Raw genomic sequence first — 15,236 nt, 5'->3', positions numbered from 1 at the left:
CCAACTTCTAAGAATTGGTTAGCTGGCTGGCGCACGGAAAAGGAATAAAGGGATATGGCAACAGGATAGGCATGTGGACCTGGGACTAAAGCTCACGTGGAGGCTAAACACCAGTGTGCACTGATGAGTTGAACAGCTCGTTTCTGTGTTGTTATTTCTAAGTAATACTCCATATCATTGCAAAGTATGTAAGATAGCTTGTCTATTGAAGAAATGCTGTAGGATAAAGCTTTATTATTGGCTTATTTTTTAAAATATTGCATCTGTCTGGGATGCAATTACATTACCGCACAAAACAGTTTCGTGTGCATGTCATTTGTAAATGTGGTGGGACAACTCAATTATCAAGCATGCTAAAGTTGTGATACATCTGGCCCATTCTAAGAAGCTCTAGCACACAATTCCCTGTGTAATATGGTGTAACTCCAGCTTTTTTTTTTGTGAACTTTTTATTCTCGTAACTACACTGCCTCCAACAATTTATGTAAAAAAGAAAAATCCTCCTGCTCTCTGTCATAAACCTGTTCAGTTTTCTCACTCTGTCTCCGTATTGAACATCCTCCTGACAGGTGTGAAATAAGCACAATGTTAGGTGTCCTTCTGTTTTGCTACACCACCTTGCCTGGACCAGTGTGAATTCTTGCACTTTTCTCACACTGCGTCTCCAAGATTGAGTTTGCTAATGTTAGATGGGCCAGTTTTGTACTGTGGGCATACACACCACTTCATTTAAACTGAGTCAATTGTTCTTTTGTTGTTATAGTGACTTCACTCTTTTTACTGTATGTAATATGAAATGATCAAACCACAGTGCACAAACTGGTCATTTTAAGAGAGCACAGGACGCAAAGCCATTTGACACCGAATGTGTTGCAGTAGTTGGTTAATAAAGCCATATTCTCTGAATTCACAGAAAAGTCTCCAACTAAAGGAAGGTCCAAATGATGTTGTGTTTAGTGTCACAACACAGTACCAAGGCACATGTCGTTGTGAAGGTACCATCTACCTCTGGAACTGGAATGACAAAATTGTTATTTCGGATATTGATGGAACAATTACAAGGTATGTGTTGATCTGATGTACTCCCAAGTGGTTATTAGTCATGTTTGAAGTAGAGACAATTTGTTTTCTGAAAACAGACAATAGGACTCTGAACAATTATTCTTTTTATACTTGTACAGATCTGATGCCTTGGGTCACATTTTACCTACGCTTGGTAAGGATTGGACGCATCAAGGCATCGCAAAACTGTATCACAAAGTTAGCCAGTAAGTTTTGTAGTTACTTTTACAGAATTCTGCAATCATCCTGTTAAATTGTTTCTTGGATGTTCCAGTGTATTTGTTTGTTTTTTTATCTGTTTATAATCCATGCAGGCTATCACAGAAAATACCAGTACTGATCATTGAAGCATCTGAATACTACATACATGACCACTGCTTTTCTTCTATATTAAAGACATGGATTTGTGTGTACAGGGTGCAGTTTCAAAATTAACAGATGACATAAAACTTTGTTTTGTAAACTGTGAGGAGGTTTGTGATTGTCTTCAGGAAGACATAAGCTGGTTAGATGGTTGGACACATGACAGATGAAATGTAGTGCAAAGAAAGTGTGAAGTGATACATTTTGGGAGGAAGAACAAGAAGGGGGAATGTAAAATAAAGGATACAATTCTAAAGGGAGTGCAGGAGCAAAGGAAGCTGGGGGTATGTGTGCATTGCAGGTTGAGAAAGTGGTTAATGAGGCATATGAGATCCTGGTTTTATAAATAGAGGCTTGGAGTACAAAAGCAAGGAGGTTATAGTGAGCCTTTTATGAAACACTGCTTTGGCCTACTCTGAAGCATTGTGTCCAATTCTGGAAATGAGAATGATTCCAGGCATGAGGAACTTCAGTTACGTGGATGGATTGGAGAAGCTGGAGCTGTTCTCCTTGGTTGAGAGGACATTTGATAAAGGCTCAAAATCCTGAAGGGTCTGGACAGAGTAGTTAGGGCCAAATATTCCCAATCGTAGAAGGGCCGAGAACCAGGGGACACACTTAAAGGAAAGAATCAAAGGCAATTTGAGAAAAGTCGTCTTTATGCATTTTAAGATCTGGTACGCACGAGCTGAGAGTGTAATCGAGGCGGTTTGAATCATGGCTTTCAAAAGGGATTTGGATAATTATCAACTGGAAAATTATAGAGCTACAGGGAAAAGTTGGGGGAGTGGGACTAGCTGAGTTGCTCTTGCAGAAAGCTGGCATGGACACATCTGCGTGCATATACACCGGGATGTATCCACGTGCGTATACGTGGATAAATCACGCAGATGTATCTGTGCGTGCTCACGCAAGCTTAAATAATGGTGAGTGCCTTTAGTTTCGTCGTTCTTTTGATGGCAAGTTCTGGCCTATTATTTATGCTGCAACAGATGTGATCTGATGTGAGAGAGAAAAGAAAACTGAACACTTAGAATACTTAATACGCACCCACGCGCGTGCATGTGCATCCACGTGTGTTTGTGTGTGTATATGCATGTATATAATATGAGGTCTGAGTGCCCTGACACATGAGGGGCCTGCAATGTCTGGAGCCACATTGCAACAAGTATCAGCATCTCCTGTAAGTGGAGAGAGAGCAGGAAAGAGTTCTGTAATAATGCTGCATTAATACACTAGATGGTAAGTAACTACTAAAGTAACCTGACCCCATTTCCTGTTAAAACAATAGCTTTCCTTAGTTTGAATTCTTCATGGTGAATGATGGCAATAGTGAAAATAAAACATTTAATTGCATTTTGTACTTTCTGTATTAAATTATCTCTCAAGATAGACAGACATTCTTTAATCAAAACATAGAGCAGGAAACTAGAATGGTTTGTGTGGGTCGTAAGCGAGGAAATATTTGGATACCAGGAACAAAGAAGATTATTTAATTCTTGTTGTGGTGACCTTGGGTCAAGATGTTTTTGAACTTTGAATTTTGGCCTTGTAAATAAAGTGAGTAGTTAAGTAAATATATCAAAATTTCCCTACCATAGCCTTATGTAGAGAATAAATTAGAATGACAGAATTTTAGTGACATGAGAACTGCATTACACGTGGGATTGGCTGGAAAATGCACATCACGTAATGAGTTACAGTCATATATCTCAGTGACATTAATAAAACATTTGAGGAGCAATTCTTGAGAGAAATGCATTGTTCACGTAGGTATGAAATAGGCTGAAAACCCAGCCTCAGGAACACTGCTATATTCTTGTAACTTGTTCATCTCCTTAAACTATCAATGCCTGCTCAAATACGATTTTGCCAAATGAACATCAGTTGGGAGTTTGGGATACTATCAATTCTTGGAACTGAGTTGAGGTTTGTGGCATTTCCCATAATGGAATTCCAAAAGAAAGGGAGACTTGCGTTTATACAATGACTTGCAGACCCGCTGACATTTCAAAGTGTTTTACAGCCAGTGAAGTACATTTTAAGCGTAGTCACTGTTCTAATGTAGGAAACTTGGCAGCCAACTTGCACGTAACAAGCTCCCACTTGCCAATGATCTGATACTTTTTAAATGATAACTGAGAGATAAATATTGGCCAGGACATCAAGGATAATTCCCCCCTGAGTTACCTATTTCTTAACTCCATTTACCTAACTTGGTTCTGTAACCCTTAATATCTTTGCTGAACAAAAATCTATCCATCTTAGTTCTAAAAGTTTCAATTGACCAGCGTCCATAGCCTTTTAAGTGAGCAAATTCCAGATTTCCACTATCCTTTGTCATAAATTGCTTCTGATTTCACTTCTAAATGATTTTAAGATCGTGTCCTCTTGTTTTGCATTTTCCTATCAAATTCCTTAGTTTCCCAGGTCATGAATGAAGATCAACAAAACACAATGGCTGACTGTATAATCATTTGAGTGCTATAAATATTTTAAATTCATTTGCAGAAATGGCTACAAGTTCCTGTATTGCTCAGCACGTGCTATTGGGATGGCTCACATGACTCGTGGATATTTGCACTGGGTTAATGAAAAGGGAACAGTGTTGCCGAAAGGCCCTTTGTTACTGTGTCCCAGTAGTGTGTTCTCAGCATTGCACAGGTAAGGTTCCTCTTATTGCTTTTATTAATGTCCTGTTTTTCAGTTGCATTCTTAAGGTAAAATGGATCTTTTCAGCGATTGCAGTGACTATGAAGAGAATCAAGGCCCCATGAGAAGACCATATTTAACCTCTTCCTAACTAGTATTCAAAAGATTGCAAGTTGGTGTTGTTATTGCTGCCATAGTGTCTGCTATTAATATCAGTTCAGACTGAACAGATTACTTTCCCCTTTCAAATTTAATTTGAGTGCTAGAAGACTGATCGCTGAAGCTGAATAGATTTAGGTTTGTTAACCTGCAAATGGTTGAATGTCGTTCTTAATTAGATGCATTAATTCCATTAAAAATTATTACCTGTTGTACAGAAGCCAAATGTTAAAATGCAAGAGGCAACTCAGTGCAACTTTTTGATTATTAAAGTTTTGATTGTTGTAAGTTTTTTTTATTTTGTCCAAAACCAACTTTTAATGGCCAAACTTCCACTCTGATCCTTCACAATTATAATTCTGTTTCATGTGTGTTCCTAAATTATTATCCCTAGTATATTCATTGATCATTTTTCATTTCAGAGAGGTAATTGAAAAGAAGCCGGAAAAGTTTAAGATCCAGTGCCTAACAGACATCAGGAACCTCTTTTACCCAAATAAAGAGCCCTTCTATGCTGCTTTTGGAAACCGATCTAATGTAAGTCAAACCTCCGTCCGCTGAACCACAAACACTGTGAAGCATGTCAGAATGTATGGCTGTAACCAAACAGAACAGCCATATAAATTAAAGGTGCAATGCTTTATAAAAGCATAGCACTAAGCCTGGTAAATTTAGGAGAAATTGTGTGTGTGTGAGAGAGATTTTATTTCAAAGATATTTAAGTTTTTATGTTGGGTAGAGCTCTTTCTCTTGCATTGCGTTTGCAAGTTATTCTGACTTTACTCCTGCGATTTTAGTTCTTGGTACAGTAATTTGGAGGAATGAGTTGTACAGAATGACTAGTCTTTTTTACTGCATGAGATCTTAAGCACGCATGCAAAAATTCAAATGTCTCCTGAAATGGGTTATGTTAGACATGTAATTTTGAGTGAAATGTTTTAATTATTTTAAAATTCTGCAACTTAATTATAAGGCATTAGAATAATCGTCTGTTCAGATTTGTTTTATACAATGCATGAAATAAACCCTTTGTAAGATATAAATGGTGAATTGCATGGCAGAATTAACAGAAATGGAATGGTGAAAGAGACAGAAAACTTTGGAAACGCCCAGCAAGTCAGACAGCGTGTGTGGAGGGAGAAAGAGTTGCCGATTCTGGTCTGTGACTTTTCACCAAGACTGGGAGATGTTTGAGATGACCCACTTTTAAGCAGGTAGAGTTAGGGAAAGGGATGGGGGGGGAACGGGTGCACAGAAAGAATAGAAGGAAGAGGTTAGGTGATAGGGAGATTGGGAGTGATTAAATGGCAAAAGTGAAGATCGTGTAAGGAAAAAGGAAGTGATAATAAGTATAGGGGTTGTGAATGATGACAGCAGAATAGCAAAGGGTGAGGGAAGCTCTGCAAATCTAGCAGAGAGAAGGGTCCTGAGACTTGGGAATGTATTAGAAGGAAGTTAGAGCCCAGGGTTGCGGGTTATCATATTCCTCAGGAATAATGTTGAGCAGGTGACTAATGATGAATAAACTGAGTACGTGATATTATCTGTTATCATCTGTCTCCTCTGTTATATCTGCCCAACTCATTTCCCTCATCCTCTGAATAAACTCCCCATCACACTTTGAAAGTCTCAATCGTTAGTTATCGCAACATTTTGATCTGTTTTTTCTTTAAGTTCCTCCTTCCCCATCTCTAACCCTCCACTCTCACCGTGTAGCTCTCAAAAAATATAACCTTATGTTAATTGCTCAGAGATGCCTCATATTTTTCTTCCCAATTACCTTGTCCCCTTTGGCAATGCAGATACTGTGTAGTTTTCTACTCCTAATCTTCCCCAATAAACTCAAGTGGTGTCTGAATGATGTTAGATTCATCTCCTGGAGTTGTTGCCTAGCTACTTTGCTCAAGAAATAATTTCCTAAGTGCTAGTGAAATGCAAAAAAAATGCCCTACTAAACTGGAGGGCACAGTGTGATCCGGTATAACTGCTGGCGTTGCAGTATGACACCTCTTGGTCCACGTGCCATGTTTTATCTCTTCTGTTTCTGTTCTCAAGACGATGTCTATTTTCTATTTTGTTACTTATTTAAATGAGGAATTTATCTTTGTTTTGAGCACTATGTTTGAGTGAACATTGATTTATGTTGGGTGTCTGTTAACTTTTATATTAACAACAGGCAAGGGGTGGATTTAGAAATTTCTGAAGGTGAATATTTGTGCTGAAGATATAAGATTCAATTCCTAGGGATACTTATGTCTCTTCCCCCCCGCCCCCCTGGCACAGCACCCCCTCTCTCTCTCTCTCTCTCTCTCTCTTTCCCCCCCACCCCACCACCCCCTCCCCCCCGCCCCACCTTCCGCAAACACCGATGCTGAAAATTTGATTTCTGGCCCTTTTTTTATTTGGTGCCTTTTCCAACATTTTGGAATAGTTTCTTTAACTTCCATATCAATATTTTGCTTGTAATAGAGAATATGCTCTACTGATGTTAAGCTCTTCTATGTTGCTAGACAGTGTTAAATTTAAAATTTTATTATTTTTTTGTCACTTCCTTTGCAAGGTTAAAAACAGATTTAACATTTGTTAACCATGTATAAAATTAGCCACTTCAACCAGTTTTTTGCAGCACTCCTTAGGGAATCCCAGCATCTCAAAATATAGTTGTTTCTTTTCTCTTAAATACTTACGCGGCAAGAATGGTGGGTGAGATTGATGCCGGTGAGAAATGTTGTTTGCCCGTCTTTTAAAACATTGAAATACGCGCGTGCGCGCACACACACCCCTTACTCTCTCCCTCTCGCTCTACTTCTCTACCTCTTTCTCTTATGACAGAAGCATGGCTGTAGCAGAAGTTGTGTTCAACGTGTGGGAGTGCCAGGCAGTTCTGGCTGTTTGGAACTGACTTGTCACTATCAGCCTTGGCTTCCTCTCAGAACAAATGTCACAGCAGGGACACAGGAGAACTCCACTAAGAGTCAGAACAGCTGGCATTGCAGGAAATCAGGAGCTTTCTCGACTTGTATTCGAGAAACCTCCTCTGTGCCTGTCTATTCTCAATTCTGAGGAAATTCTCTCAACGCATCATCATGGTGAATAGTTTTTAGGAAATATGTGATTTTGCTAGGGCTGTTTTTAATACTTGCTGCCAAGTATTTAACACCTCAGTTTTTTATGACCATTTAGTTATCCATTTGTATTATAATTTTTCCCTACAAACTGCATTCTGAATTACTCAATTTCCAAGCGTGTGACAAATCATCAGAAACATTCAGTCTGCAGCAATAGAACTGTACCACAGAAATGTAAGTAAAGCGCTACAAAATGATGTAAGATTATAAACACTTTTTTTTATTTCCCCCTCTCCACAGGATGTTTACTCTTATAAACAAGTTGGTGTCCCAATAAATAGAATTTTTACAGTCAATCCCAAAGGTGAATTAATACAGGAGCATGCAAAGACGAACGTATCATCGTGAGTGAACATTCATTTCTTTAATTTATTAGAGGCGAATTGTGTTTTAAATAAATTGTTGATTACTTCAAATATTTTGCATATAGCATTTAGGTCCTTTACATTCAAGCACCAGGAAATATATTATTTTGCCTATCTTTTCATAAACACTTGTTTCTACATATCTCACTGGACTCGCTAAGCAGCATGCCTTTCTCAGATCTCTCCTATGTCATACAACTCTCCACTTCTTCTGCCTCTTGCCACCCTGAGTGACCTTGCCTTTTCTCACTCCCTGCCATCCATCATAACTCCTGTGCAAACTCCTGTTTCCCACTCCGTGCTCACTCTTTCTTTCTTTTTTATTCATTCACGGGATGTGGGCTTCACTGGCTGGGCCAGCATTTATTGCCCATCCCCAGTTGCCCTTGAGAAGGTGGTGGTGAGCTGCCTTCTCGAACTGCTGTACTCCATATGGTGTAGATACACCCACAGTGCTGTTAGGGAGGGAGTTCCAGGATTTTGACTCAGCGACAGTGAAGGAACGGCGATATGTTTCCAAGTCAGGATGGTGAGTGACTTGGAGGGGCACTTCCAGGTGGTGGTGTTCCCATGTGTCTGCTGCCCTTGTCCTTCCAGATGGTAGTGGTCGTGGGTTTGGAAGGTGCTGCCTCAGGAGCCTTGGTGAATTCCTGCAGTGCATCTTGTAGATGGCACACACTGCTGCTACTGTGCGTCGGTGGTGGAGGGAGTGAATGTTTGTGGATGTGGTGCCAATCAAGCGGGCTGCTTTGTCCTGGATGGTGTCAAGCTTCTTGAGTGTTGCACTCATCCAGGCAAGTGGGGAGTATTCCATCACACTCCTGACTTGTATCTTGTAGATGGTGGACAGGCTTTGGGGAGTCAGGAGGTGAGTTACTTGTTGCATGATTCCTAGCCTCTGATCTGCTCTTGTAGCTACAGTGGCTAGTCCAGTTCAGTTTCTGGTCAATGGTAACCCCCACGAAGTTGATAGTGGGGAATTCAGTGATGGTAATGTTCAATGGCAATTGAACATCAAGGGGTGATGGTTGGAATCTCTCTTGTTGGGGATAGTCATTGCCTGACACTTGTGTGGCATGAACGTTACTTGCCACTTGTCAGCCTAAGCCTGGATATTGTCCAGGTCTTGCTGCATTTGGAAATGGGCGGCTTAAGTATCTGAGGAGTCGCGAATGGTGCTGAACATTGTGCAATCATCAGCGAACATCCCCACTTCTGACCTTATGATGGAAAGAAGGTCATTGATGAAGCAGCTGAAGATGGTTGGGCCTAGGGACACTACCCTGAGGAGTTCCTGCAATGATGTCCTGGAGCTAAGATGACTGACCTCCAACAGCCACAGCCATCTTCCTTTGTGCTAGGTATGACTCCAACCAGTGGATAGTTTTCCCCTTGATTACCATTGACTCATTTTGCTAGGGCTCCTTGATGCTACACTTTGTTAAATGAGGCCTTGATATCAGGGGCAGTCACCTCACCTCGGGAGTTCAGCTCTTTTGTCCATGTTTGAACCAAGGCTGTAATGAGGTCAGGAGCTGAGTGGCCCTGGTGGAACCCAAACTGGGCGTCAGTGAGCAGGTTATGCTAAGCAAGTGCTGCTTGACAGCACTGTTGATGACCCCTTCCATTACTTTACTGATGATCACAAGTAGACTGATAGGGTGGTAATTGGCCAGGTTGGATTTGTCCTGTTTTTTGTGTGCAGGACATACATGGACAATTTTCCGCATAGCCAGGTAGATGCCAGTGTTGTAGCTGTACTGGAACAGCTTGGCTAGTGGCACGGCAAGTTCAGAAGCACAAGTCTTCAGTACTATTGCCGGAATATTGTCAGGACCTATAGCCTTTGCAGCATCTAGTGCCTAAAAGCCGTTCCTTGATATCATGTGGAATGAATCGAATTGACTGAAGACTGGCATCTGTGATACTGGGGATCTCTGGAGAAAGCCGAGATGGACCATCCACTCGACATTTCTGGCTGAAGATTGTAGCAAATGCTTCAGCCTTATCTTCTGCACTGGTGTGCTGGGCTCCTCCATTGAGGATGGGGATATTTGTGGAGCCACCTCCTCCAGTGAGTTGTTTAATTGTCCACCACCATTCATGACTGGATGTGGCAGGACTGCAGAACTTAGACCTGATCCGTTGGTTGTGGGATTGGTTAGCTCAGTCCATCACTTGCTGCTTATGCTGTTTGGCACACGAGTAGTCCTGTTTTATAGCTTCACCAGGTTGACACCTCATTTTTAGGAATGCCTGGTGCTGCTCCTGGCATGGCCTCCTGCGCTCTTCATTGAACCAGTGCTAATCCCCTGGCTTGATGTAGTGGTAGAGTGGGGGATATGCTGGGCGATGAGGTTACAGGCTGTGTTCAAGTACAATTCTGCTGATGACTCACAGCGCTTCACGGATGCCCAGTCTGGATTTGCTGGACCTGTTCAAAATCTATCCTGTTTAGCTTGTGATAGTGCCACACAACACGATGGAGGGTATCCTCAATATGAAGGCGGGACTTCGACTCCACAACGACTGTGCGGTGGTCACTCCTATCAATACTGTCTGTATTCCTTCCTCTTCTGCTGTTCCATTTGTTCCCACCATTTAACTCAGACATGCCAGTCCTCTCCAGATTGCTCACGCACATTAAGCTTGACACTCACACGACACCTTATGTAGCAAACATGGAAATAATCCATCCCTATGAAAGAAAACATATCTTCTAAAGGGACATATTTAGGAATGTGGTATTCCTAGTGATCAGCTTTGTATGGTAGGATCACTGATTGAACAATTGCGGGGTTGGTGGGGCTGGGATGGTGGTGGAAGGGTAGACTCACGGATCACTTGACTTCCAGCAATTGAAATTAATAGATGGAAAGTCGGCATTCAGATATTCTGGTAAGTACTCCTTTTCACGTGAAGCGAGCCACCAGAACCCCATTGTAAAATATGCACCTATTCCCTAATACTCCTCCTGATACTCCCATGTTGGTGAGTGTTTTTACAGTAAATATAATCCTGCCCTCCATCCCAGCACACAATCTATACAGATCAAACAAATCTTTTTATATATGTACAAAATACTCCCTATACCTTTTTGTGAATATACATTCCAACAAATTCTCTATCAATACATAAATCCATTAACATTATAAAGATAGTGTATATATATATATGTGGCAATGCAAATGCTGTTTAAAATCTAAATAGTGCAAAAGTGCATGCTCTGGTACCAAATTCAAAAAAAAGTCCAAGTATATAAAGATCATATTTGAGCTTTCATGTAAAGGGCCCAAATCAATTTGCAGTTTCAACTGTATTTATGCTCAACTATCCTCTGTGGGTGAGCTTTGCTGAGCCCTTTAGATATTGAGCTTCTCAGCAAAAAGAGATCTAACAGCAAAAAATTAGAAGTGACTTATTTTATCCTGCTAAATACATCTCCGTCTGTTGAGATGGAGCCAATCTACAGCCCAGATTATCCCATTCTTTCACCTGAAGGCGAAAGCATAGAGTTAGCTAGACACTGATAAAAGATGATACATGGGTAAAATGGCACCAGACAAATTAAGCACAAGCAGCAACGTACTTATAGCTTGTGTTTCAAAGCCAACGTTTAAGTCATGGCTTTTCTATTTTAAAATTGTGACTTCTGAAGTTGCAATTTGCTCCGCCTCACATTGTCTCAGAACTAAGTCATTCTGAATAGTGAGTGTGAATTTGTATTTAAAGTAACTGCATCATAAGATTTAAAAAATGTACAATTGGTCAGTGCTTCCTGGTCAGGGAGTGAGAACTATTTTATGGCCTGTACAAGAGTATGGAAGTTGGATTTTTTTTTAAGTATGAAGTGAGGCTTTTAAGGTGAATTTAGGTAAGCACATGAAGTAGAAAGGAAAAGAAGGATGTGGCATTGGGTTTAGATGAAGAAGGATTAGAAAGGTGGCTCATGTACATAAACACTGACATAGATCTATTGGGCCAAATGACCTATTTCTAAGCTGTAAATACTTTGTGGAAGCAAAATATGGAATGAAGGCACTTCAAGGATATTTTATAAATGTAATATTCTTAACATACACAGCTGTTAGTCATCCCATTATAGTCGACCTTCCTGGTGCTTGAACCTTTCACCCAACCTCCACCTATGACTGGATAATAGTTGTTTAATTTCTAGATATTCATAAATTCTCAGTGGGTACGAATACACGTTTTTAATTTAAATATCATCAAAATATTCATCAGAATGAAATGGTAGAACTCAACCTACGACTTTAGCAAATATTCATTCTATTGTAATTAAGTTTAAGCTTCATATTTGAGTAAGCACTGATCCCTTGAGAGTAGCAAGCATTAATTCTGGATTTTGACATGCCATCCCCTATAAACATTAACCAGTCTAATACTCTCATCTGAATAAAACATTGGTGTGTTGGTTGACAGAGTCACCATTGGATCAGAAAAGAATAGGATGCAATGCTATTGCCAACACCCAAAACTGCCATCTTCACAACTAGGCTTTCAAGGGTTGGGACTAACGTTCCTCATTTGGAATCCAACTTGTATATGGTATTGGGGCTAACCAGGAGATGGGATAGACGAATGAAAATGCACCACAGAACAGACCAGGAAAACCTTGACTGACTGACTGACTGTCATTTTTGACTTTACCTTTTTACCACCCAACACCCGCAATTCTCAGAACAGAGGCATAACCTGCACGTGGTCGTACTGAGGCACATGCTACATAAACTGGTTCATGATATACTATTTTTGGAAGCATGCACAGAGAAACAAGACACTAAATTTTCTGCTTACATAACCTCAATGTTTTAATATGATGGTGTAATTAGTTTATATAACAATATATTGTTTCTTCTTCCAGTTACGTAAGGCTGAGCGAAATAGTTGATCATGTGTTCCCTCTGCTAAAGAGAGAGCATTCCTCCGACTTCCCTTGTTCAGATACCTACAGTCAGTTCACATTCTGGAGAGAGCAGCTGCCAACTGTGGAAAATCAAGACCTTAAAGTATATCAGGATTAAACACTACTGCACATTGTAAAATTATTTTTATTCCTTTTAAGTGCTAGCAGCCATTGCTCATTGTTGTAAGCTGAAAGTAATATAGGAAAGCTGCTATCCTATTGCTGAGCATTTTACTCCAACTGTTCTTGTGTAAGGATTTTGATACAGGTTAAGAGTGAAGTCACTTAATAGAGGTGTGTTGCATTTTGAGCACTAGATTTCTCGGGGGGGAAAAAAAACAACTTTTGTTGTTCACGTTTTCTGTACACATGTTCCAAGTTGTTACCACAGCTACTTCAAGATCACTGTCTGCTCCTAAGCACTGATTTTGCGATCTTCAACCAGATTCATTAATTTTTTCTTCAACAAATGGGTTGCTATTTATGATATGCATTGATTAGTTAAAGTTCGAGTTGCTCTAGATGCAGCTTGCATAATGCCCCAGTAAACACTGCACTTTCAAAGGCTAAAGTAGCTTAATCACTTGTCTCCACCAGATGTTTTTCTCCCACCACTTCCACACACTTCCACCCCTTTTTCTCTCACAAGGGCAGTGACTCCTGCTGGGCCAAAGTTCTGTGGCTGCTATTTGCGTGCGTTCACACCATTTCCATCTTTGCAACTCCGTGGATGTTTGACGATCAAGTGCAAAAACCTCAGACACGTTTCCCTAACTAGAGAACACTGAAGCCAATTGATATATATGCATATATACACACCTCCCTGGCCTGTGCATTTGCTCGCTAAGCTACCAAGAGATTACTGATTAATTATTAAGACTGTAAACTATTATTTGATCTAGACGTTGCTCTGAGGGGGCAGGGTTTTTTAATTTATGAATCCAATTATTGTACCTTCTAATAATTGCTTTAATTTTCTGGAGATGAGATAGTAAATAGTTTATGTTACTGATGTCAATTCTTATATTTTTATTCCCCATAGATGTTTTTATATTCCGTATAATAGTTGGAACACAGTGGCCTATATTTTCCAAAAGCAAAATACTGTGGGTGCTGGAAATTTGGAATACAAAGAAAAATGCTGAAAATGCTCAGCAGGTCAGGCAGCATCTGTGGAGAGGGTAACAGGGTTAATGCTTTAGATTGATGAGTTCTGATTTAAAGGTCATCGATCTGAAACATTATCTCTCTCTCTTTCTCTCTCCTCAGATGCTGCCAGAGCATTTTCCTGCACTTTGGTTTTATAGCCTAATGTTTTCCCTTCGATGTAAGGCTGCAGATGCCACTTCTATCAATACAGTTGGATTACAGGCTTGTTGCATGTTTTAGTAATTCGGGATTACTGCCCTTTTGTGCAGCTTTTGGTGCTCCCTGACCCAAGCCAAGAGCTGCAGTGTGGCAGTTGGAGGGTGAACTGCATCAAGTTCCTCCAACCATCTGGGTCCAGTATATATCCAACCATCAAAATGTAAATTTTACAAATCTGGAAATGGCTTCAGCTGTGTGCAAAGAAACATTTTAAGATATTATTTACCTAGAAAGGAAAATCTTGTATCTCAATAGACAATGTAAAATTAGCTGAGCTCCTTCCACTTAAATGTATTATTTCCACACAAAAACCCTTTTAAACTTTAATTCAGGGGTAGTACTAACTCATCTGATTGAGGAGGGGAGGTGTAAAATGAGACAACAAAGATGAGCTCTGTAAAGCAGAAGTACAATGCATCCATAATTGAATATATTGTATTTTATATTTCATTTTCTGATACTATGGTCACAAACTTGGAAAGTGTCATTCCGGTGATGCAATGCCTTTTTCTCTTTAGCTGTAACTAAAATGGGGGAAAATCAGGCCCAGAGCATAATGTAAAGAGTATTTTCTTTCTATGAAAGATAAACAATTGAAGTTTTGTTTTCAAATCTGTTATGTTTTGTTACAATTAGTACAATTATCAGACAACCACTGTGTAATGAATTGCATTGTTACTGTAGGTAAAATAATGTTACATCATGTAGATAAGACTGTCAATAAAATCAAAATATTAAAATGTATAAGACTGTGTCTACCACTGGTTCTACAACATCTCTATATTTAACAGTAACCTTTATATGTAGAAAAATGTCCTGGAAGTTTAAGGAAAAATGGACACCGAGCCATAGATGATGAATTAGGAGAGTTGATCAAAAGTTAGTCAAAGATATGCATTTTAAGGAGTTTCTTCAAGGAGAAGGTGGTGGAAAGGCAGAGGATTTTTTAGACTGGGGTTCCAATAATAAGCAAAGGGCAAGGGGGATGTACAAGAACCAAAAATAGGGGGTTGAAATAGCGTGGAATGAGGACTTGAAGTACAGGGGAGTATCCGTTATCTGAAATCCTCGAGGCTGATCGCATTTTGGATTTCAGATAATTCTGTTTTGGATACTGTGTCTAGGACTAGGCCTACTTGCATTACAATAGCCTAAATCTAGTTTAAAGTAAAAATGGCTAGAAAAATAAGATGTACCACTAAATCATAAATA

The 15,236-nt window shown here is 39.9% G+C and overlaps 1 protein-coding gene across 4 annotated transcripts in view; it reads left to right on the top strand.

The window, feature by feature from the left end:
- The window catches only part of lpin1a (lipin 1a), an 85,600-nt gene extending 70,829 nt beyond the window's left edge, over positions 1-14,771 (top strand). For all 4 annotated transcript variants that reach the window (XM_078541603.1, XM_078541601.1, XM_078541604.1 and 1 more), the window contains 6 exons: positions 914-1,062; positions 1,182-1,268; positions 3,937-4,089; positions 4,659-4,773; positions 7,605-7,708; positions 12,615-14,771. In XM_078541603.1, the coding sequence (XP_078397729.1) occupies positions 914-1,062; positions 1,182-1,268; positions 3,937-4,089; positions 4,659-4,773; positions 7,605-7,708; positions 12,615-12,774 (768 nt within the window). In that variant the 3' untranslated portion in view covers positions 12,775-14,771. The remainder of the gene's footprint in view (positions 1-913; positions 1,063-1,181; positions 1,269-3,936; positions 4,090-4,658; positions 4,774-7,604; positions 7,709-12,614) is intronic.
- Positions 14,772-15,236: the final 465 nt, after the last annotated feature.

The sequence above is a fragment of the Cetorhinus maximus genome, chromosome 5, assembly GCF_964194155.1.
Source record: "Cetorhinus maximus chromosome 5, sCetMax3.hap1.1, whole genome shotgun sequence".
Classification (NCBI taxonomy): Eukaryota; Metazoa; Chordata; class Chondrichthyes; order Lamniformes; family Cetorhinidae; genus Cetorhinus; species Cetorhinus maximus.
Note: the sequence above shows the minus strand (reverse complement) of the source record. Positions and strands in the feature narration are given on the sequence as shown.